The sequence below is a fragment of the Dendrobates tinctorius genome, unplaced genomic scaffold, assembly GCF_039654945.1.
Source record: "Dendrobates tinctorius isolate UK_male_01 unplaced genomic scaffold, ASM3965494v1 ptg000177l, whole genome shotgun sequence".
Taxonomy (NCBI): domain Eukaryota; kingdom Metazoa; phylum Chordata; class Amphibia; order Anura; family Dendrobatidae; genus Dendrobates; species Dendrobates tinctorius.
In genome coordinates this window covers 4,591,556-4,617,232 of record NW_027361844.1, presented here as the reverse complement: position 1 = coordinate 4,617,232, position 25,677 = coordinate 4,591,556, and the positions used below count along the sequence as shown (strand labels likewise).

Here is a 25,677-nt window from a genome sequence, read left to right as displayed (position 1 = left end):
AGATCAGCATGCCCCTGCACCAGACTGGACGACTGAGCTGGCAATCAAAGTACTGACAGCTTCAGCACACCCCTGTACCTGATTGGACAGCTGAGCTCTCAGTAACTTCATACATACTGAGGGGTGGAACCATGACACTATCACCAGCAGGAAACCCTGGAATGAGAAGGTATTTAAAGCTGCACCCCAAAAGCGATAGAACAGACAAACAGAATAAATGAAGAACACCTGTGTTAAGCTAGACAAACTGCAGCCGGAATATAAGAACCAAAACATTGAGAGAACAGTTGTGCCTCCATTGGCTTGGCAGAAACAGAAGCCAACCACAGAACAACAACTCAAGAGATTGAATCCAGGAGCATGACAGGAAGCCATCATATAGTGTGGGGGCAACTGCAGGGACCATCATACAGTGTGACGACTACTGTGGGGGGACTACAGTAAGGGGCAATGATCATATAATGTGGAGGCTAAAATACAGTTTTGAAACTGCTTTGCAGGTGGTATCCTACAGTGTGGTGACTACTGTGAGAACAATTATACAATGAAGAGGCTACTGTGGGGGCCATCATACAGTGTGCAGGCTAATATGGGGACAATTGAGTGAGCATCATACAGTATGAGTCCCATCATACAGTTTGGGGGTGGATGAATTAATGGGCATTAAACCATGTTGGGGCTACTGTGGGGGATCTTCATACAATGTGGGGAGCCATTGTACAGTGTAGGGAGCCATTGTACAGTGTAGGGATTACTGTGTAGGCCATCGTTCCATGGGAGAGCTACTATGGGAGCTATGTGAGAACTTTTGTGGGGCCATTATGCAGTATGGGGCTACTGTGGGGAGCCATTGCACAGTGTGAGGGCTTCTGTGGGGAACCATCGTACAGTGGAGGGACTACTATGGAGTCATCATATAATGTGGGGGCTCCTATGGGGGCATCAAACAATGTAAGAACTACTGTGGGAACCATCATACTGTGTGGGTGCTAGGGTGGGGTTCATTGTACAGTGTGCTGGGGCCGTCATACAGAGAGAGTGCTACTGTGGGGTCATCATACCATGTGGGCTGGCTACTGTGGCGATCATCATTATATAGTGTGGGATCTACTGTGGGGACTATCACACAGTGTGGGTGCAAGAGTAAGGGTCTATCATACAGAGTAGGGGCCTGGAACATCTGGGTTTCCTGGACAACTATGCTCACATATAATTTTTGAATTTTTGTATTGAAGATATGTGATTTATAGCATTTATAGGGAAATCTTTCTTTTGTATTAAATGAATATATACTATTGATCTGTACACTCATCTGGGTATGTTTTTTATATATATAATACGTATAAAATATATGTTTAATAGTGGTGGGCTTGGTCTATGTGGTAATTGGTGTGTGTTCACCCACCACAGTTTATAGGTCCACCATTTTGTGTATTGTATGTACTTGAGAAAGACCCACCTGTGATCGAAACGTTGTATTTAGTTTAACAACAACCGACATGTCGGAAATACATATATACTAAACAAGTGCTAATAAATGACAGGTTCAATAGTTAAATAGGTAAATAGTTACTATAACGAATTTTGGAGTATGATGCCCCCCAAAAATGTACAAGCAATAACAACCTTAATGAAAAATTACAAAATGTATTTTATTAAACATAGAGGAAAAACAAGTATAACATTGGAGTAATAGAGATGGCAAGATGGTGACGACAAAAAGGAGACAAAAAGCGGCACCATGCAAATTAATAGCACTGTATACAAAAAGTCTCTATGGCTCACAAATTCAGAGAAATGTGTGTCATATTGTATGTATCAGAGACTGCCCCATTGGAGAATGGGAGTGGGATAGCATATGTGCCAGCAAGAGATGCCAGAAGTCTGAACATTATCTCATAGTACACCCACAATTTCAGTCCAAAATGGAAACAAATATCCGTTATCGAGATGCACTGATCTGAGAAAAAGTGCAGAGTTCCTATTAAAGTGCTAGATACAGTGCTTACCTATATGCAAATAATGTTCCTGCTAGGTCCTTTGCCCCAACACAAATTTCACGCTATGGGCTTCTTCAGGGGGCTTATGTGGGTTGCTGCAGTATGTGGATGTCATCGACGCCGCGTTAATGGAGCACTTGGGGGGCTGGTCTGGGGCCACAGCCACATCACTTCCGTCAATCCCGGCATCGGTGCAAGTCAAGGTAAAAGTTCCTTGACAATAAAAAAAGTAGACAGCGCCCCAGTCGATGTTTCGGTCAAGAGACCTTTCTCTTTTTTTTATTGTAATGGAATTTTTCCAGGTTGGACACCCTGGTATTTGACGTGCGCCTCAGGAACTTTGTCTATAAGATTTTGATATTTGAGAGGTGCAGTTTATCCCTTTTGTTCTAATAAGGAAAAAGTTCCTATAACGTCAGTGACCCGCACCACGCCAATTCGATGCCTTCAGGGATGTGGGCGGAGCCAGGATCAACCGCGCATGTGTGCACCACAGCGGTCATCTTAAATAAGGGATACAGTCTGGACAACAATGTAGTTATGGAATAGATGGTAACAGGAGATATTAATATATTGGCCAAACGTTCGGACATCCACGAATGCACATCAGAGGCCAAAATATACGTGCAGGATGCACAGACAAAACAGTAAACACAGTGCAAAAGATAATATTATTTAGATATAAACAATTCAAATGTCTGATGTCCATGCTTGTCTTCAAAAACGCCTGATACACTGTCCAAATACGATAATGTAGAAAGAGGGCAATTAACCCTGCTGTGGAATCATGGGGTCATATAGACCACAGCACTGAATAAATTGAAATATTTCTAAAACTGGTCAATCTCAGACATTGACCTTCTGAGTATTTTCAAGTAGCATAGGATATGGGTTGAACTAGATGGACTTAAAGTCTTCCTTCAACTCTTAATAACTATATTTCTGCTTATGTTGATGATATTTTGAATTTGTTTTTCAATTTTGTTTCAAAGTTATTTTCAATTTTCTGTGTTTGGAACTCTCCTGACCCTATAGTACCTTTATTGTCTGACACTTTTTTTTAAATATTTTCTGTTTATTCACAGGTTTTGTCATATAATTGTAAATAAACAATGGCTAGACTAGATCTGCATCACTTTCAACCTAGCAGTGTTACAGGACAGCACAAACGGTGCTATGTTTGTCCTCGATCGAAGGACAAAAAGACGAGATTTGTTTGCAATTACTGCAAGAAGTTCATTTGTGAAGAACATGGCACTATGACGTGCAGTGAATGTGACGCGCCCCAGAGGCCATGGGGTACTCGGCACCGGGCCCGTTGATTTCAATGGGAAATGTCACAGTGGCTGTGACCCGCTCCGTGGCCTCAGGCGGTCATGTAAAAGGGGTAGAATTGAATGGGGGTAGAGTTTATGAGATGATTCATGACGCCACCTGTGGTTCCTGGTCAGATTGACCAGCGCTGCAATGTCGTTCTCTGGGACTGATGTTGGGGCGCAGCTGAGTTGTTGAAGCCCTCCAAAGGTAGGGCTGTAGTCCCAGGGCGGTGCTGATGAGTGGTGGATAATGAGATGGTGTGGAGTGGAGGATGTAGCAGAGCCGGGAGAGAGCCGCAGGAAGAAAGTGGAGGACACAGGGGCATGTAGTTACAAAGGCTTTACTCACAGTCTGGTGCGCACACAGATGCCTGCTTCAGTGCTGAGTCCTCCAGGTGAGGGGTCCAGCCAACTTCCAGATAGGATGAAGTGCACCTTACCAGCTCTCCCTGTCAGTGTGTTCCTTCCCTGGCCGTCTCCAAACTATCCGCTGCTTAAACTCCTTCTTCCACTCCAGCACTTCACAATTAGCGCTCCAGGCCAGCAGCTGCGAATCCTTTTCGGGCAACGACTCACCGTCCCCGTGACTCTATATAGCTGCCTTTCCGGTTGGACTAACTGTGGAAGGGGCGATGGTCCATAAAGAAACCAAAGCTATCGGCTTGCTAGTGGCACCGTGAAGAATGCGATCTAGGCTAGGGGTCATTCCCTTTGTGACTAGTCTGGTTCCTTCCTCCACCTGACGACCGTCAGTGTGGAACGGGACCCACGGGATGACTTTCCAACCGTGTCCCTGGAAGAACCGATCTTCCCTCTGAAGAATCTGCTGTTTGTCCAAAACGTCTGGCAACTCAAGGCAGGAGCTGCTCCAGACACATCCTTCTCTTTTCCTCACTCTGAGGGGACTCAACCTACTTCAGCCTAGGATTCTCCCTCCAAAACTATGCTCCACCCACCTCCCAGCAATCTTCATGTTCCAAACAGGGAGCCATAAAGGGTGCTCTGCTACACTACTGGTGTGTGGGGTGTGGGAGTCTGGTCGGGTGCACTCACCTTACCTGGTCGTGGGGTACCACACCTCTGGGTGAGGTGCAGTACCTCTGTGGTGACTGGACTCTCAGGGGCATCACATTCCCCCCGTTAAACCCAGCACGTTCGCGGGCTGAAATAAAGCAAAGTTGTTAAAAAGAGGAACATACAATTTTTTTTTTTCAAACATTACTGCAGTAATTAACAATATGTATCACAATAAAACTTCTTCTCCTAAGAGAGGCATTTTACTTCAAATGTTACCTAAGATAACTTTATTTACCTATGCTACTTAAGTGCTGCCTGGTGACAACTGCAGATCCAGGTTCGTCACCGGATTCAAATTTTTATTTAAAACTTCACATTTTTTAATTAAAATATTACTAGCGCAGCCTAATCTGCAATAAAGTGCTATCACTATCAAAATACTGGCAACATTCTTATTAAGCAGTAATTATTCTTGAGGTAACGTAGACACTGTCCCAGCCGGGGTGTCTTGCAGTGTCTCTTTGCTGGTGGAGGACTTGCCCTAAACCTCCAATGGTGGTCCTGGGTGGGCTGCAAGACTTACTGGTCTTCACTTTCAGACTCAGTGTTCGGCCACACCAGTGAGTTTTCGTTCTGTTCTGAGGTAGTTTTGCTTTGCAGAGGTTTAAGTAAAACCAAGAGGGAGCACCTTAAGAGGTGCAGAACTATTTACAAACAAAGTTTTAGGATCACTCCTTGTCCATGATCTCAGCGGGGTTTTTTTTAACAGATGCCAAAAAACTGGGGAAAAAAACGAGAAAACAATCAACAATGGCAAAACAGGTGGCACAACCGGTGCCAATACCCTCCTGGGTAACCGTTCAGTACTTTATGAGAACTTTCTTTTTAGTTGCCATCACCCCCTGGGATAGATGAAGCAGGTTTCTTACCCTGCTTCCATGGTAGGGCATCCGGGTGGCCACTTCTGGGCGGCATCACCCATCGCCGGTAGTCCTCTGGTGGTGGTTGGGCTCCTCCTGGTGGAGCCAGAATGATGGCTGCCTGAGCTTGTGGGGCTGCAGCCTGTTGGGGGATTGCAGCTGCCTGAGTTTTTGGCCTTACAGCCAGTGAGACCTCTGCCTGGGGGACTGCAGGGGTTGCGACCCGGACCAGTGGATGGCTGACTGCCGTTGACGTTGCCACCTTGGGCCTGGCCGGGACAAAGACGGTGGTGGGAGCCATGTCTGCAGGGGGAACATAGGCCGCCTTTTTCTTATAGGCCTCGATAAACTCCTCTGGGATGCGGCATACGTTGAGGGCGTACCAGCAGGGCTGCCTGTTATGAATGGGTCACCGAGGAGAAAAAAAACAAAACAAGCTAAGCCACAGAAAACCAGAGAAGTTGGTAACTATGCAGATTGCAGATCCCTGGTCTTACCACACAACTAGCAGTAGCCATGGAGCGTGCCTACGATGTTCCTAGACGCCTCGTCACGGCCAGAGGACTACATAAGCCTAAAGCAAGAAAAGGGAAAACTAACTGCCCCAGAGCAGACCCCAAAGGAATAGATAGCCCCCACACATGTATTGACGTTGAAACAAGATGAAGGCACAAACACAGGCAGGAAAATAGGCTGAGCAAATGATGGGGCCCAAACTAACTAGACAGGAAAGGAAAGGCAAGTCACTGTCTGCAACCTGCAAAAAACCCTACAAAAATAATGTCCAACACTTCTGATAGCAAAATTAACCCTGAAGTCACTAGACTTCTCCCACTATATCAGCACTCTGGAATATTCTGAGACAGAGCAAAAAGAGACCGAACTAGTAAGGGACAAAAAAACAATTGGCAAAATACTGATAAATAAGAGTGGAAATTCAGCTCAGCCCCCAGCCGAGGCTGGCAGACCACACAAAAAACTGAATAGACCAACAAAATCAAGTGTGAACATTAGCAGAAAAACTTAGCTTAAATGACTGGAACAGAGCAGAAAACCAAGAGCTGACAAGCCAGAAGGAATCACCAGCAACTGAATAGGGCGTCGGCTGTCTTAAATCCAATCTAAGAATCCTGAGATCCAATTGTCATCCTCATTCTCAGGTGGCAGATCTCCACTGATCAAACCAGCCGCACCACCTCCCGACACCACCAGAGGGAGTCCAGAAGGGGAACCAGAGAATGAACTCACAACAGCTGCCACTAGGAATTTCGGGGCCCCATATTGGCAAAATTTTTGGGGACTCCTTGAGACTCCGCCCATGCTCCACCCCAGCCCCGCCCTCCACCCCTCGAACTGTCCACGGTCCCTCCTCTCTCTTGGAAAAACTCCACGTTTCACCTATCACACATTAACAGTTCCCATTACCAGATCACACATATAGCCAGCAGCTCTTGTTTTGGCCAAAAGATTTTTTAAATCTGCCACCACGACAAGGTGTCTCTCACATTCTGCCCATGTCTTGCATTCTACCCCCATGTCTTGCATTTTGCCCCCGTGTCTTGCATTCTGCCCTGGGTGCCCCCATGTCCACTCTGCCCCTGTGTCTCACATTCTGCCTCATGTCCATTCTGCCCCATGTTTTGCATTCTGCCCCTATGTCTTGCATTCTGCCCCTATGTCTTGCATTCTGCCCCGTGTCTTGCATTCTGTCCCATGTCCATTCTGCCTCCGTTTCTTGCATTCTGCCCCATGTTCATTCTGCCCCAGTGTCTCACATTCTGCCCCTATGTCTTGCATTCTGCCCCGTGTCTTGCATTCTGTCCCATGTCCATTCTGCCTCCGTTTCTTGCATTCTGCCCCATGTTCATTCTGCCCCAGTGTCTCACATTCTGCCCCGTGTCTTGCATTCTGCCCCCATCATGTCTCAGATTCCGCCCCCATCATGTCTCGCATTTTGCCCCATCATGTCTCACAGTCTTCCATGGGCCCCCGGATTGCCGCTTTCAATAAAAAAAGAAAAAAAACAAGTTCTTTTTACCTGGCCGCGTTCCTGCGGCAAAGCTCCCTCCACGCAGCTGAAGCGCGCACTTGCCGGCAACTGACAATGAAGTCTGTCGCCAGCGACGTGTGAGCTGCAGCTGAGGTCAGCTGCCAGCCTCCGATTGGCTGGTGGCTGTTAACTATTGATGTGTGGGCCTGGGCCCGCACATCAATAGCGTTGAACTGCTGCAGCGCCGCTAAGGGCCCGGTTTAGCCTGCCGGTAGGGGCCCGGGGAGCAGATGAGACGGGGCCCGATGCGGGCCCCCTCTGCCCACTGGTTCCCATACGCCAGTCAGGGCAGTAATGCCTTGATGGCGACCCTGCATACATATAAACCATCTGATGAATCAGGTTACTTTTTTCAACCACTTCACAACTTTGGAAACTCAAAGAGGTTAAATAAAGCTGAAGAGGTTGAACAAATGCACAGCAAGTCGTTTTTACATTGTAGTGCACATGTTCATTGTTTTTAACATTTATTTAGCCCTTTTACAGTCATGGCAGGCACCCTACTGATAAAATGTTGTGTTCTGGTGTGGTGCCCAAGTTGCCCAAAAAATTCAGTATAATTAATGCCACAAAAAGAATAAATTGCATTAGAGATGTGCTGGAGCAACATTGTTGGAGGACTTTCACAGTACTTGTTAGATGTGCCAAGTTCTTCAACAGATGCACTCCTTTTAATGAATTTGTTGATTTGGTGCAACTTACTCCAGCATTGACTTTAGTAAGACTGGTGTATTAAAGTGGCCAAAAAGGTTTTCTTTTGTTTTTTTGTTTTTGTTACAATCTTATGGAAAATTTAAACAATTAAAATCTGTACTAATAAACTGGTTTGGAAAATGAAAACAAAGGTTTAAGGCTGGTTTCACATTTGTGTCTGGTGTTGCGCAGTGTTTCATCCAGAAATCCGAATGCGTCATGTTTACCTATCTTTAACCTGGCGTATGCAGGGGCATGCGTTTGCATCAGTTCGCATGCATCAGCGTACGCATGTGTTGTTTTTCGGTGTGCAGCGGGGTTCAGCGAATACAACATGTTGGATTTTTGGAAGCAGCAAAAATCCGTCAAATATGCGCATTCATACACATGCGGATGAGTGCGTCAAATAGAAGCATTACTGTCTATGGTAAAGCATGAGTTGTTCCAGGAAGTGATTCAACCACCTGCTAATTGAGAGCACTATAAAAGGATGTGTGGACACAGCAAGGCCATTACTCTCTGGACTCTGGACGATACCTACAACTTGCAGTAACCACCGATCCACCAAACCTCTGCACGACCAGCTCTATCCTCGCCTACTGTATCCTCACCCATCCCGTTGTAGGTTGTGAGCCCTAGCGGGCAGGGTCCTCTCTCATCCTGTACCAGTTGTGACTTGTATTGTTTAAGATTACTGTACTTGTATGTATTATGTATACCCCTCCTCACATGTAAAGCGCCATGGAATAAATGGCGCTATAATAAATAATAATAATAATAATACCTCAACACTGACTATGTATAGAACTTTAGAAAATGGCTGTCTCTCTTACTGCTGTTTGTACTTTGCACTAATTTTTTTTTTCTGTTTACTTTTAGACATGTCGACTGTCCTGGTGCAGTGGTTGGCTCCTGGTGCAGTGGGTTTCTCCTGTTCGTCTCCTGGTGCTGCTTCTGTCGTGGTGAGGACAACACTGTCTATGTAAGTATAGAAGCTTTGTAAATATCTGTCTCTCTGAATGCTTTTTCTGTTCCTTGTAGAATTGCCAACTCCCTGGTGCTGTGATTGTCTCCTGTTGCTGCCGTCTGTCCCTGGCCTGTGCTGACTGCTGTGCTGTTGGACTACTGCCTGTAATGTAAGCATGTCAGGGTCCTGTCAGTGCCGGCGTGCAGCCTCCGCTGAGCAGGGACTCACCCACACTGTAGGGGGGCCCGGGGTCAGGTACAGCCGAAAAGTACAAACTGGACCTGGGGACGCTGAAGTTTAGCAAACAGTGAAGGACCTACGGTCATGTGACTGCAAGGGGCGGGGCTTAGCATCCTGCTTCCAGAGATGGCAGGACACTAAACAGAAATACTCAGAGTCAAGCAAAACGCAGGTCATACACAGAGATAGCAGTAAAGTACCAGGGATGAGACAGAACTGATAGTCGGGGCCAAGCAGGGGTCAAAACCAAACAGACACAGAAGGTACCAAGCAGAATCAAACAAGCAATATCCAGAGAACAGACCGAGTCATACACAGAGTATCAAGCAACCAGAACACAGCACAAACACACTCAAGGGTCACCACACTATGCCAAGGGTGAAAGTATAATTGACGGGGATGGGAGCTTCATGAGGCTATAAGAAGCCTTCCCAGAACCAAAGAGAGGCCACCATAATAAGTCCCAGGTGTGCAGGTAAGAGTCTGCACTGAGATCAAAACATTAACCCCAGGTCCACCAGCACTGGTATCATGACAAAGTATTTGTGTCCATTTTTTTTGTCTACATTGTTTTTGGAACTTTACAAGTTTAATTTTTCTTCTCTGCTCTTTTCTGTAGTGTTTCACTTGACTGCTGCCTGCTCTTCAAAATGTCCTCAAGAGAAGAACTGACATCTTCCCAGGGTGGATCCGACAAAGATTATGTAATCACATTTGCTATACTGATTGGTATGTATTGACTGGCAAAACTCCACATGTGTTAAATCATTTAATTTCTTTACAGGTACCTGGCAGTGATGAAGAGCAGGATCAGTACAGTGGAGATGATTCTTCCCAGGGTTGTCAGGCTCATGTGTCTCAGGAGGAAAGTATTCTTTTCATTAGAGTTGTAATAAAATTTTTTTTCAGTTTTACTTAAAATTAGTGTTGAGCGATACCGTTCGATACCCAAAAATATCGTATCGGATGGTATCGCCCGATACGAAAAAAATATCGGGTATCGCCGATTCCGATGCCGGAAGTCCCATTCAAGTCAATGGGACTTCCGGTATCGGAATTAAAAAAAGCCCTTTATTTCCTTGTTGGCTAATTCTACATAATTGAAAACAAATAAGAATCATGTAGAATGTATTGTGGGAGGTGGAGGAGACATTAAAAGCATAGTGGTTTATTCAAATCACATGGCATAGCATTAATTCCAATTTTTTTTTTAAATACGTTCGGAGTTAAAAAGATATTGACTATGTTAACCTTTTTTATATTTTGTCAGATATGTATGTTTCACAACTTCCATGCTCTTCACCTTCTTTTGTACTTCTCCCACACTTTCTCCTTCATGATCCGCAGCAGTAGCATTTTTTTCATCAACTTTTTCTTCACCTTATTCATCTTCTTCTTCTTCATCTTCTTCCCATTAATTTTTTTTTCCATTCTTCATATTCTTCTTATTCAGCTATTATTAATTTTAATATGCTATTTCTTCATCTTCTTCCTATTCTTCTTTGTCTTCATTTTCTTATGGTGACAGGCATTCCTGTAGTACTTATCTATAAAAGTTATAAGATTACACCTTACGTTCTGCCTGTCACTAAAGATTTACAACAGGATTTGTCCGCGTTCAGTTTGGCCTGCAGCAGCAGGCATTTTCCAGGGGCACCACGAGGAGGAACGGACTCACCCCCATTTACTGCTTAGTCTTCTTCTGCTTATAATTTTGATTTCTTCTATGCTGATTTTTAGTCTTATGCTTAATGTTCTTCTGCTTTCTGTTCTTCTGCTTTTGCTTCTTCTGCTTCTTGTTCTTCTGTCTTTTGTTCTGTATCTTGGTGGTTGTCTTCATGTTCTTTGTCCTCTTGGTCTTATTATTTAGGGTTATATTTCTGGTCTTCTTTGGTGTGGTCTTCAGGGTGGTCGTCATCAGGGTCGTCGTCATGGAGATCAATAAGGATTACCAAAGACAATTTCAAAAAGCTTGATCTTGGAAATGTAGCAGAAGGTACAAGAAGGCTGAGAAACTGGCGAGAACCAGCAGACAGTGCTGGCACCCGGATGGGTAGCAGAAGGAACAAGAGCCAATGGCACTACCGAGGACCAACTGACGGTGCTGGACCACGGTTACTAAGCAGAAGGTACCTGTGCTAAAAAGCACTACCAAGGACCAGCTGACGGTGCTGGACCTTGGATACCGAGATGGAGGCACCTAGGCCAAAGACTCTGGCGAGAACCAGCAGACAGTGCTGGCACCCGGATGGGTAGCAGAAGGTACCCATTCAAAGCAAAGTAGCCAGGCCGCAAGCCGGCCGCAGTTACCGAAACCCACAGTCCTACAGGGGGTCCATGTCCCATTGGCACTACGGATCCAGCCTTCAGTGCCAGTTCCCGCAGCCCACATAGGAGTCACCTAAACTGCAGGCACCGTAGAGTCGGCTAACCCGGCCGCAAGACGACAGGAAACGGATTGGTGGCATAGTGACCTTGACACTACCCGGAAACAGCAGGCGTGCTGGAACCAGGCTGGGCAACAGGGAGTACCCGTGCCAAAGACACTGCCGAGAACCAGCTGACGGTGCTGGAACCCAGATGGGTAGCAAAAGCTACAAGAGCCAATGGCACTACCGAGGAACAGCTGACGGTGCTGGACCACGGTTACTAGGTACCTGTGCTAGAAAGCACTACCAAGGACCAGCTGACGGTGCTGGACTTCGGATACCGAGATGGAGGCACCTAGGCCAAAGGCTCTGGCGAGAACCAGCAGACAGTGCTGGAACCCGGGTGGGTAGCAGAAGGTACCCATTCAAAGCAAAGTAGCCAGGCCGCAAGCCGGCCGCAGTTACCGAAACCCACAGTCCTACAGGGGGTCCATGTCCCATTGGCACTACGGATCCAGCCTTCAGTGCCAGTTCCCGCAGCCCACATAGGAGTCACCTAAACTGCAGGCACCGTAGAGTCGGCTAACCCGGCCGCAAGACGACAGGAAACGGATTGGTGGCATAGTGACCTTGACACTACCCGGAAACAGCAGGCATGCTGGAACCAGGCTGGGCAACAGGGAGTCCCCGTGCCAAAGACACTGCCGAGCACCAACTGGCGTTGTTGGAGCCCACGGACAATCATGGTGTAGGCCGAGGCCTACTTGGTGGTAGTTTTAGATTGTTTGCAGGCTACAACAGACTGTCAACGTGCTCCAATTAGGCATCTGTCTCCACTCTGTTTCCAGGATTTCACGTGACCACCAACACCGCCAGTTTATGCGTACAGCAGCCGTCTACCCAATCCTTACGTGTTCCTGAGTTACTGGGGTTCTGTAATGTCATCATATCCCCTGATGAGTGTCTGCCAATGTCTCCTGCTCTGTCCACATTCCCACCGCTTGCAGTGGGAAGGTGGACAGCGCAGGAGACAGTGGCGGACACATATTGGGGGATCTGCTGACGTTACAGAACCCCAGTAACACAGGAACACGTGTGGAATGCGTGGACGGCAACTGTGAGCAGGGACTGGCGGTGTTGGAGGTCAGGGGAAATACTAGAGACAGAGTGGAGACAGAGGCCAAATCAGAGAATGTTTAAATCTGAAGTAGTTACAATTTGGAGGCAGCAGCACTTTGCCCTCCACACAGCAGGGGATCAGCTGACGTTACCGACCCCCACTTTCACATGAACAAGTGTTTTTTTCTGTGTGGACAGCACTTCCGAGCAACAACTGACGATGTTGGAGCCCAGGGATAGTCATTTTGTAGGCTGAGGCCTACTTGGAGGCAGTTTAAGATAAGACGTTGTTTTAATTTGGAGGCAGCAGCAGTTTGCCCTCCACACAGCAGGGGATCAGCTGACGTTACTGACCCCCACTTTCACATGAACGAGTGTGTTTTTCTGTGTGGACAGCACTTCCGAGCACCAACTAGCGTTGTTGGAACCCAGGGACAATCAGGGTGCAGGCCGAAGCCTACTAGGAGCCAGGTGTATAGCTGAGGTATTTTGACTTTGGAGGCAGCAGCAGTTTGCCCTCCACACAGCAGGGGATCAGCTGACGTTACCGAACCCCACTTTCACATGAACGAGTGTTTTTTTCTGTGTGGACAGCACTTCTGAGCACCAGCTAGCGTTGTTGGAGCCCAGGGAGAACCAGGGTGCAGGCCGAAGCCTACTTGGTGGCAGTTTTAGATTGTTTGTAGGCTACAACAGACTGTCAACGTGTTCCAATTAGGCATCTGTCTCCACTCTGTTTCCAGGATTTCACGGGACCACCAACACCGCCAGTTTATGCGTACAGCAGCCGTCTGCCCAATCCACACGTGTTCCTGTGTTACTGGGGTTCTGTAATGTCAGCAGATCCCCTGATGTGTGTCTGCCACTGTCTCCTGCTCTGTCCACATTCCCACCGCTTGCAGTGGGAAGGTGGACAGCGCAGGAGACAGTGGCGGACACATATTGGGGGATCTGCTGACGTTACAGAACCCCAGTAACACAGGAACACGTGTGGAATGCGTGGACGGCAACTGTGAGCAGGAACTGGCGGTGTTGGAGGTCAGGGGAAATACTAGAGACAGAGTGGAGACAGAGGCCAAATCAGAGAATGTTTAAATCTGAAGTAGTTACAATTTGGAGGCAGCAGCACTTTGCCCTCCACACAGCAGGGGATCAGCTGACGTTACCGACCCCCACTTTCACATGAACAAGTGTTTTTTTTCTGTGTGGACAGCACTTCCGAGCAACAACTGACAATGTTGGAGCCCAGGGATAGTCATTTTGTAGGCTGAGGCCTACTTGGAGGCAGTTTAAGATAAGACGTTGTTTTAATTTGGAGGCAGCAGCAGTTTGCCCTCCACACAGCAGGGGATCAGCTGACGTTACTGACCCCCACTTTCACATGAACGAGTGTGTTTTTCTGTGTGGACAGCACTTCCGAGCACCAACTAGCGTTGTTGGAACCCAGGGACAATCATGGTGCAGGCCGAAGCCTACTAGGAGCCAGGTGTAAAGCTAAGGTATTTTGACTTTGGAGGCAGCAGCAGTTTGCCCTCCACACAGCAGGGGATCAGCTGACGTTACCGAACCCCACTTTCACATGAACGAGTGTTTTTTTCTGTGTGGACAGCACTTCTGAGCACCAGCTAGCGTTGTTGGAGCCCAGGGAGAACCAGGGTGCAGGCCGAAGCCTACTTGGTGGCAGTTTTAGATTGTTTGTAGGCTACAACAGACTGTCAACGTGCTCCAATTAGGCATCTGTCTCCACTCTGTTTCCAGGATTTCACGGGACCACCAACACCGCCAGTTTATGCGTACAGCAGCCGTCTTCCCAATCCACACGTGTTCCTGTGTTACTGGGGTTCTGTAATGTCAGCAGATCCCCTGATGTGTGTCTGACACTGTCTCCTGCTCTGTCCACATTCCCACCGCTTGCAGTGGGAAGGTGGACAGCGCAGGAGACAGTGGCGGACACATATTGGGGGATCTGCTGACGTTACAGAACCCCAGTAACACAGGAACACGTGTGGAATGCGTGGACGGCAACTGTGAGCAGGAACTGGCGGTGTTGGAGGTCAGGGGATACTAGAGACAGAGTGGAGACAGAGGCCAAATCAGAGAATGTTTAAATCTGAAGTAGTTACAATTTGGAGGCAGCAGCACTTTGCCCTCCACACAGCAGGGGATCAGCTGACGTTACTGACCCCCACTTTCACATGAACAAGTGTTTTTTTCTGTGTGGACAGCACTTCCGAGCAACAACTGACGATGTTGGAGCCCAGGGATAGTCATTTTGTAGGCTGAGGCCTACTTGGAGGCAGTTTAAGATAAGACGTTGTTTTAATTTGGAGGCAGCAGCAGTTTGCCCTCCACACAGCAGGGGATCAGCTGACGTTACTGACCCCCACTTTCACATGAACGAGTGTGTTTTTCTGTGTGGACAGCACTTCCGAGCACCAACTAGCGTTGTTGGAACCCAGGGACAATCATGGTGCAGGCCGAAGCCTACTAGGAGCCAGGTGTAAAGCTGAGGTATTTTGACTTTGGAGGCAGCAGCACTTTGCCCTCCACACAGCAGGGGATCAGCTGACGTTACCGAACCCCACTTACACATGAGCGAGTGTTTTGTCTGTGCGGACAGCACTTCTGAGCACCAACTGGCGGTGTCGGAGCCCAGGGAAAATCAGGTAGTAGGCCGAGGCCTACTTGGAGCCAGGTGTAAATCTGAGTTTGTTTGACTGTGGAGGGAGCAGGACACTTTGCCATACACACAGCAGGGGATCAGCTGACGTTACCGAACCCCACTTACACATGAGCGAGTGTTTTGTCTGTGCGGACAGCACTTCTGAGCACCAACTGGCGGTGTCGGAGCCCAGGGAAAATCAGGTAGTAGGCCGAGGCCTACTTGGAGCCAGGTGTAAATCTGAGTTTGTTTGACTGTGGAGGGAGCAGGACACTTTGCCCTCCACACAGCAGGGGATCAGCTGACGTTACCGAACCCCACTTACACATGAGCGAGTGTTTTGTCTGTGCGGACAGCACTTCTGAGCACCAACTGGCGGTGTCGGAGCCCAGGGAAAATCAGGTAGTAGGCCAAGGCCTACATGGAGCCAGGTGTAAATCTGAGTTTGTTTGACTGTGGAAGGAGCAGGACACTTTGCCATACACACAGCAGGGGATCAGCTGACGTTACCGAACCCCACTTACACATGAGCGAGTGTTTTGTCTGTGCGGACAGCACTTCTGAGCACCAACTGGCGGTGTCGGAGCCCAGGGAAAATCAGGTAGTAGGCCGAGGCCTACTTGGTGGCAGTTTGCGATTGTCTCTAGACTACTACTAACTGTCAACGTACTCCAATTAGGCCTCTGTCTTCACTCTGTTTCGAGTATTTCCTCTAGCTTCCAACCACGCCAGTTGCTGCTCTGAAATGCCGTCTGCACATCCCACACTTGTTCCTGTGTTACTGGGGTTCTGTAACAGCAGCTTCGCCCTAGAGGTGAGTCAGGCAATGTCTCCTGCTCTGTCCACATTTCCACTACAAGTAGTGGGAATGTAGACAAAGCAGGAGACATTGCCGTGCTCACCTCTGGAGATGAGCAGATGTTACAGGACCCAGGTAACACAGGAACAAGTGTGGATTGTGCAGACGGCACTTGAGAGCAGAAACAGGCGGTGTTGTAGGCCGGAGGAAATACTCAGAACAGAGTGGAGACAGAGGGCAAATCAGAGAACATATTAAATCAGAGGTAGTCAGAAGTTGTAGGCAGCAGGAGAGTTTGCCGTACACACAGCAGGGGATCAGCTGACATTACCGAACCCCACTTACACATGAGCGAGTGTTTTGTCTGTGCGGACAGCACTTCTGAGCACCAACTGGCGGTGTCGGAGCCCAGGGAAAATCAGGTAGTAGGCCGAGGCCTACTTGGAGTCAGGTGTAAATCTGAGTTTGTTTGACTGTGGAGGGAGCAGGACACTTTGCCATACACACAGCAGGGGATCAGCTGACGTTACTGAACCCCACTTACACATGAGCGAGTGTTTTGTCTGTGCGGACAGCACTTCTGAGCAACAACGGGCGTTGCTGTAGCCCAGGAAATAAAGTTCAGGTCATAGAAACATGAACACAACAGGAGACCTGGATCCTGTTGCCAGCCAATTATTTATTCTGGAAGAGGACTGGCAAATTCAGGTGAGATCCAGGCCTTGTTCATTTTCAGAAAAGTAAGCCGGTCAACATTATCGGCGGATAGTCGCGTGTGACGGTCTGTTACCACACCACCTGCAGCACTAAAGACACGTTCTGATAATACACTGGCAGCAGGGCAAGCCAGCACCTCCAGTGCATACTGGCTAAGCTATGGAAATGTATCCAGCTTAGAGACCCAATACTTGAACGGGGAAGAGCCGTCTAGGAGAACACTAACAGGGCATGACAAGTAGTCTGTCACCATCTGACGGAAACGTTGCCTCCTGCTGACTGGAGCCGTCTGTGATGGTGTAGCCGTTTGTGGCGGTCCCACAAAACTTTTCCACATTTGGGCCATACTGGCCTTGCCTTGTCCTGCGGCACTGCCTCTGCTACCTCTTTGTGCAGAGCTTCCTCCACTGCCTCTACCCACATGGCTGCTTTGAAAAGCACTACCAGCAACACTTGCGGGGGGAATGGAGAACATGATGGCCTGCACAAGTGTTTCTTGGTACTCCCGCATTTTTCGCTCCCGGTTCAACTGTGGTATGAGGCTTTGTAAGTTGTCCCGGTAGCGAGGATCTAGGAGGGTGTACACCCAATAATCAGCCGTGTGGAGAATGTTGGCGATGCGGCGGTCATTTAACAAGCACTGCAGCATGAAATCAACCATATGCTGCAGACTGCCAACTGGACCGGAAACGCTGTCCCCAGCTTGAGGCAGCATCTTAGCCTGCTCAGCATCACCCCACCCTCGCTGTACACACTGACTACTAGAGCCTTGTGTACCTCCCTCCTCTGGAGAGATGTGTTCCTCCTCCTCCATTGACTCCTCGTCATCCTCCTCACTAAGTGTCCCCTGCCTGGGCCTTTGTGTGGAAGCACGTTGCGCAGACTTGCCAGAAGCAGATGGCATTTCTGACTGCTCATCCGCGACCTCTTCAAAAACCTCCTCACTTAGTGCTTGTAAGGTTTTTTGAAGCAGACAGATGAGGGGGACAGTCATGCTGATTAGTGCATCATCTGCACTGGCCATCCGCGTGGAGTCATCGAAGGCACGCAAAACTTGGCAGATGTCCCTCATAGTGGCCCACTCAGTGGTGGTGAAGTGTGTCCGGCGCACAGTGCGACTTGTTTGCGCCTGATGCAGCTGGTACTCCATTACTGCTGCCTGCTGCTCACACAACCGCTCCAACATATGTAACGTTGAATTCCACCTGATGGGGAGGTCACATATGATGCGATGTTCTGGCAGGTGGAATCGGCGTTGCAGAGATGCAATGCGCGATCTTGCCATGCTGGAACGCCGCAAGTGAGCACACTCTAGGCGAACCTTGTGCAGCAGTGCATCAAGATCCGGATAGTCTCTCAGAAAGCTCTGCACGACCAAATTGAGCACGTGTGCCAGAGATGGTATGTGAGTGAGGTTGCCTAGGCCCAGAGCTGCCACTAGATTTCGGCCATTGTCACTCACTACCAAACCTGGCTGGAGATTCGCTGGCACAAACCACACATCGCTCTCCTGCTTGATGGCATTCCAGAGCTCCTGTGCTGTGTGGCTCCGATTCCCCAAAGAAATTAATTTAAGGACGGCCTGTTGACGTTTGGCCACACCTGTGCTCATATCTGGCCTAACAGGCTCACGCAGTGCTGATTCCGAGGAACTAGAGTAGGAGGAGGACTCAATATGTACAGACTGCATTCCTGCAATCCTTGGAGTTGGCAGAATACGCACAGAGCCACTCTCCAGATCTGTACCCGGCTCCACAACATTGACCCAATGGGCAGTGAGGGAAAGGTATTGTCCCTGTCCATGGCTACTGGTCCACGCATCGGTGGTCAGGTGGACCTTGCTACTGACGGCATTTAGTAGCGCATTTTTAATTTTTCCCTCCACATGCTTTTGCAGGGCAGGGACGGCTTGCCTGCTGAAATAAAAGCGGCTGGGCACATTGTATTGTGGAACTGCAAATGACATAAAGTTCCGGAAGGTGTCAGTCTCCACCAGCCTGAATGACAGCATCTCAAGGGCCAGTAGTTTGGCAATGCCGGCATTCAGAGCCAGTACTTGGGGATGGTTTGCCGAGTATGGCCCCTTTTTCTCCCATGCCTGTGCTACCGATTGCTGGTGAGTGGCCTGGGAGTGTGCTGATGACTGCGAACGTGGTTCAGTGGGTGGAATTTCACTGGGTCTCTGGACAACAGTGGCAGTGGTTCTTCCATGGCGTTCCAGTGAGGAAGCCGAACCAGCTGTGTGTGAGCTGGAGGAAGAGGCCCCAACACGAGCTGAAGAGGTGGTAGGTGCTGCTGAAGGTTGGCCTACATCTTCAGTGTGTCTGTGTAACTCCACCTCGTGCTTGGTACGCACATGTTTCCACATATTTGTGGTATTGAGGTTGCTCACATTTTTCCCTCGTTTCACTTTCTGATGACACAGCTTGCATTTGACAAAGCAAATGTCATCTGCAACTGTGTCAAAAAAAGACCACGCACTGCAAGTCCTGGGAGCGCCCGTTTTGTGTTTTGGAAGAGGATTGCTCCTCACGGGTGCCAAAGTGGAGGCTACAGGCAACCAAGTCTGCCCCCGCCCTCTCCCTCCTCTTTTGGCCGTTCGGGGAATCTCTTCCTCAGAGCTGCTCCCACCACCTTCCTGTGGCTGACGCCATGATGGGTCAAGGACCTCATCATCTCCACTCCCCTCTTCAAGCACCGGCTGGTCCTGGGTTGTCTCGCCAGCACCGTACGCACCAGAAATTGGCAACTGAGTCTCATCATCATCAGATGAGCACTGAGGTGTGCTGACAATAGGCACTGGCCCACCCGCCTCTTCAGATTCAGAGGGACAAAGCAGTTGCGCATCACTGCATACTCCCTCTTCTTCACGCTCTAGAATGCTGCTTGGCTGGCCACCTCTTTCCAAGCCAACAGATTCTGAGAACAGAAGTAAAGATTGAGATGGCTCCTGTCCAGGGCTCTCAGACTGCCTGGGCAATTTGGCAGGTGGTGAAGAGACAGATGGTTGCTCTTCAGTGCTCTGGCCTTGGGAGGATGCGGAAGTCATTGAAGTGGATGCGTTAGCTTCCATCCATCCGACAACGGCTTCAATTTGTTCGTCACGCAGCAGTGGGGTACGGCGAGGTCCTACAAAGCTGCGCATGAAGGACTGTTGCCTGGTAAAAGTGGGGGATGCCGGGTCACTGGTGGCCACAGCAGACACCGAATCCCCACGTCCTCTCCCTGCTGAATCCCCCCGTCCTCTCCCTGCTGAAACTCCACGGCCACGACCACGTGCCTTACTCCCTGCCTTCTTCATCTTGGTAGACTGATAAAGATAGGCAGAAAAGTAAAAAAGGGGTGGCTTAGTGTTCTTATTCCTGAACACCTGCTAACCAGTATAAGAAACACTAATTTGGCTAAGAGTGTGTGTACTACACTTTAATATGATCTAATGTGGCCTAGACAACTGTAAAGTGGAGTGTTTGGTGAACTTTATTTCCTTTTTTTTTTGGGGGGGGGGGAAGAAAAGGATGTGACCAAAGTTTGAAAGCTATAGTATCACAAACTTTTTGGAGCGATTACAATGCAGGAAGCTAACCTACAATGCAATTGATGAGGCTCCAAAAAATAGGGTGATACTAGTCTGGCTGGCCCTGAAGGGCACAAGCCAGCAAAAAGGCTCCTCTATCTAATCCTATATAGTGTTTGCAACCAACCAATGACAATGGATGCGGTTGGAAGCACACTAATATGGGAGCAAAAATCTGGCTAAATTAGCTGCAAAAAAAGGACTATGTATGAGGCAGTGACGCACGCTGAGCGGACTACAGCTAGCGGTGGCTGTAGAACACACTGCAACATGAGCTGCACTCACACACAGAAAGACCTATCAGACAGCCAAAAACAGTGCAGAGAAATGGGCTATAGCACTGAAAGGCTGCTGAAAGGCTCCGCTGTCCATTCCTTTAGTGTTTGCAACCAACGTATATGGATACGTATGGAAGCACACTATACAGGAGAAAAAAAAAGCAGCAATAAAAGAAAAATGTGTATGAGGCAGAGACACACGCTGGGCGGCCTACAAGCAGACGTGCCTGCAGGACACACTACACAGCGTGGGTCTGCACTCACACAGCCCTTGCAGACAGCTGTGAAAACAGCACTGCTAGGGAAAAGCAAGCTACAGTGGTGGTTTATGTAGCCTGGGTTAAGCACTATATGTGTTTTGAGAATCGCTATTTCTAACTGTCCCTCACAGTCTTCAACAGCAGCCTGTCCCTAACTGAATTCACAGCAGAGTGACCAGAAATGGCGGCTGCAGCGGTTTTTATAGTGCATCATGACATCATTTCAGCAGCCAATCACAGCCATGCCAGTAGTTAACATGCCTACATGCCTAACAGGATGTGCCCACACTTCTGAGGATCCCCATTGGCTGAATCAAGTCGAGCGGGCTCCTAGCATTATGGGAACTTCCGATTCCGGTATTCGATATGAAAAAAGTATCAGAACTAAGTATTGGAATTCCGATACAGCTAATATCGGCCGATACCCGATACTTGCGGTATCGGAATGCTCAACACTACTTAAAATTATTTTTCTCTATTTTATCTATAGGTTTTACAACGGGAAGAAGCCACACTGAATATAGACAACGAGCAACTAATCCACCTTGTGCAAAAGTGAGTACCGTTGTGGGACTCCCGTGACCATCAGCACTCCGACAATGTGGTGATTCGACGGCTCTGGGAAGAAGTGGCAACATCGCTGCTGCCTGGTTGGACCGTGCCACGCCGCGTGCTAGGACAGATTTTGGTAAGTATTGCAATGTGGACTGAACCGGCAGTGAACCTGTGAATGGAAAATAGCAAGTGGCACCATTGATATTTGCTTAGACAATCCAAGATTAAATTGCCCCCCAAAAACTGGTCAATGCTTTGATAGCGGCAATAATCAAAAAACCACATTGGAAATAACTTAGCTTGCATAGGATTTGACCAACCAGTGGTATAAAAAAAAAATAATAATCATAATCCTATTTTCATCATGGCATCCGGCATCTGTGGTATCTTCTCTTCTGTATAAGCCTCCTGATCAACTGTTAAGGGCATGTCACACTAAGAGATATCGCTAGCAATATCGCTATAACTTGTGACGTTATAGCGATATTGCTAGCGATATCGCTATGTGTGATACTTACCTACGACCCGCTCCCCCGCTGGTTATCGCTGATCGTGCGAGAACGTCCTGGACTGTTTCTCGTCGTCAGCTTCCTGCGGCGCTTCCTGCTGTGACGACGAGCGACGCGTGGAGCCGGGCGGGAGGACGCAGGATCGCCTGGTGTGACAGGTAAGTAGCGACCCCCGACCCCAGCGATGTCGCAGGTGAGATCTGCCTTGTGGCAGCTCACTAGCGACCACTTAGCGATGTACCAGCGATCCTGACAGCGTCAGGATCGCTGGTCGGGATCGCTGGTACATCGCTAAGTGTGACAGTACCTTTACAGCGGGGAAATGAGTCAGGGCATACACTATGCACGATAAGTGATCTTCAATTTGGAGTTCTGTTTTTGTTGTTATCAATGCATTTACTCTATTGGGCTTGTAATCTTTGAGCCATTTTCATCTCGGGTTTATGATACCACTGGTTGGTCATATTAATGCATGGTAATTTTTGGCCAAAATCCTATGCATGCTACGTTATTTCTAATGTGTTTTTTTGATTATTGCCGCTATCAAAGCATTGACCAGTTTTTTTGGGGCGATTTAATCTTGGATTGTCTAAGCAAATATCAATGGTGCCACTTGCTATTTTTTATGCATGGAAATAGGATGTTTGTTTATCTAAATGATGCAATTTATCCTGCAAACTACTTGCTAGTTTTTCCTTCTGCTTCCTTCATCTCTTCCCTATCAATTATTGTTTTCTCACCTTTTTATTTAGGGTGAGATAGGGGATTGAGGGATAGTCTACTTTGAGTGGTGGCGCCAAAACAGTTTCTTTTAAGGTTGCCAACCTCCACAGCAAGGAAGGTGTCATAATAGGCCTATCATAGGGTTTTGTAGGGCTTTTTTAGGTCTAGGTAATTGTGGAATTTTCCAGTTTTCTTGTTCACTGAGACAGGTTTTTTTTAGTATTTCTATTAAAGAGTATTTTTAAGGGAATAAATGTTCACTCCCATACAGACATTGGGCCATGTCAGATTTTTTTAATATCTGCGAGTCATTTCCTCGTCCAAATGAGCCAATGTCCATGGCAACAAATCTACACTTAGCATCCGCAATAGCCATTGGAACAATGGAACAGTATTTTTTATAATTGAAGTACTCTGTTCCACTTCCAGCTGGTTTCATAATCCTAATGTGTATACCATCCACAGCCCCCACACAGTTAGGAAAATTAAAAATTTCATGGAATTTGGAAGCAATTTCAATCCAGAGTTCACATGTGGGTTGGGGGAGGAATTCTTGCCGCAGAATGCCAACTAAAGCACGACAAGTGTCTGCAATAATCCCAGAAAGGGTGGATACTCCAATCCTGAATTGGAAATGTAATGATGACAATGTCTCTCCAGTAGCCAGGAATCTGAAGGAAAGAAAATGAGAAACTAAAATCAGTACACTGCTTAGGGTTAGGGATAGGGTAGGGTTAGGGTTATTTGTGACAGGAGTTTCTTTTTCAACACTACGTACCTCAGGCTGACCAAGAGACGTTCCTCAGCAGGAATTGCTCGACAGAGATGTGTGTCCTGCCTGGAGATGGATCCTTGGACACATAGCAGCAAGTCATGGAAGCTCTGTTGTGACATCCTCGTGTAGTCAAAAAACTTTTCCTGGTTTTACAGCAGCTCTGTGTACAAAGAGTGGTAGGCTACACGGCTCTCTCGGAGTTCAAGGATGGGGTGTTGCTAATAGCAATGATGACGTCTTCTCCGTCTTTCTCTTATTCTTTGTTCTTGACAAGCAAAAGCAAAGGCAGCAGCCAACTTCAGTTGTAAATCCAAATCTTCTAGGAAGCTGTCCAGGTTAAGATCCATCTTGCAGCTAGATACAGCAGCCAAAGACGAGGATTTCCTCAGTGCAGTGTGTCTATATACTGTATATAGAAATCCCATGAGACATGCCTACTGGGTGTCTGATGTCAAGGAAAAGCTACTGGAAAACATTGGAAATTTCTAATGCATGCGCATAAACAACACAAACGCATGCAAAAACGCATACACGAGCATGCAAACGTTGCTTTTTTTGGTGTCATGGGGAAGATGATGCGGATAAAAAACGCTGCGTAAACATGTGTTTGCATGCATTTTTGTATGCGTTTGGGAAATCGGATGATACGCTGCGGACTCAAATGCAAATGTGAACCTAGCCTAAAGAATTAGAAAACTATATTTATAATTTGATTTAAAAAAACCCCTTCATTTAGGGTCTCAGAGTAAAAATTAGGGAGGAATGGAAGAATTTTTCCCATAATCGTTACATGACAAAAATATTGCATAGACTTAACATCAAAACCAGATTTACCCATCAAGGCTGTAGAATATTTGATGTACCAAGATGAAAAGAAATGTACTCATTCATACCCAGGCTTTTCTTCACCCAATGGAAAGATTCAATTCACCACTCTATCTTTTAATATTGCAAAGTGACGTCATTTACATGGTATTCAGCACCTGGGGCACAAGGCACAGCAACACTATTAGGTGTGTGTACAATCAAATGAAAATATAAGCCCTACTCCAAAAATAAGCCCTAATGGCAGTTTAATAATAAAGTGCCCAAGCAACTAAAAAAGTAAAAAAAATAAAGCAGCACTTTTCATCAAAAAAGCTGATATCCCCAAAAGAATTGCACTCACCAGAGCCCAAACAATTAGAGTTGGAAAGTGTTGATGGTGGATGGGTTCTCACACAGAGATCTGCATAACTACTAGGTCCCTCACTGTTCCAGCTGCATTGCACCACAGCTCTCATACGCAGATTGAGTACCAGTATCCCTCCGTTCTCGAGCATGAACGTTCTTTTTACATCCAGTCACCAGGAGGAGCCAACCGCTGTCAAGGGGACCGGACAGTGACTCAGATTTGTTTGTCAAATTTTAATCTTAATATTGAATAAATTGAATTTTATTTACATTTTTTAATACATTTTCTTTTGGGGATTGTTGTTCATAAAAATATCAAACATACCCTGAAAAGAAATCCTAGCACATCTTTTCGAGCAAAAAATAATATAAAGACACAAATAATATAACGATGAGAAAATGGAAAACAGTCTTAGGAGTGCAGGAAAGAGACTCAGACGAGAGATGAGGTTAAACCACAACGCGTTTCAACGGAGGATCCATCTTCATCAGGTGGATTATTATTAATGACATAGGGGATGGTATATGGGATGGGATATCAGGTATGTGGTCAATAATCGTTAGTTTCAAAGTTTTTAGGAGGAGCTTCTTAATTAAACCATAGGATTTTTTGAATGTGGTAACGAAACTCCATCTACCTAGATCCGTTCCAGAAGAACAAGCAGCTTTATTACTCATAATTCTACTTATACAGTCTTTCTGTGTGAAAGTTTTGGCTCTCTGGAATGCATCTTGGACCAATTTTTTAGGGTACCCTTTCTACTGAAACCGCTGTTTCAAAACTTTTGCCTCATCAATGAAATCAGTATCCTCTGTGCAATTTTTTCGTGTACGCCAATATTGCCCGTATGGAATGTTCTGAATCCACTTGGGTAGATGACCACTTCTGAAACTGAGGTAGCTGTTCACATCTACTTCTTTAAAATGTGTGGTGGTGAAAAACCAGCCCAATTTGTCAACA

At 47.2% G+C, this 25,677-nt stretch overlaps 1 protein-coding gene across 1 annotated transcript in view; it reads right to left on the bottom strand.

The window, feature by feature from the left end:
- Nucleotides 1-2,997: 2,997 nt before the first annotated feature.
- The window catches only part of LOC141054238 (caspase-8-like), a 221,199-nt gene continuing 198,519 nt past the window's right edge, over nucleotides 2,998-25,677 (bottom strand). Inside the window, exon 9 of the mRNA XM_073551482.1 lies at nucleotides 2,998-5,648. Within this exon, the coding sequence (XP_073407583.1) occupies nucleotides 5,219-5,648 (430 nt within the window). The 3' untranslated portion in view covers nucleotides 2,998-5,218. The remainder of the gene's footprint in view (nucleotides 5,649-25,677) is intronic.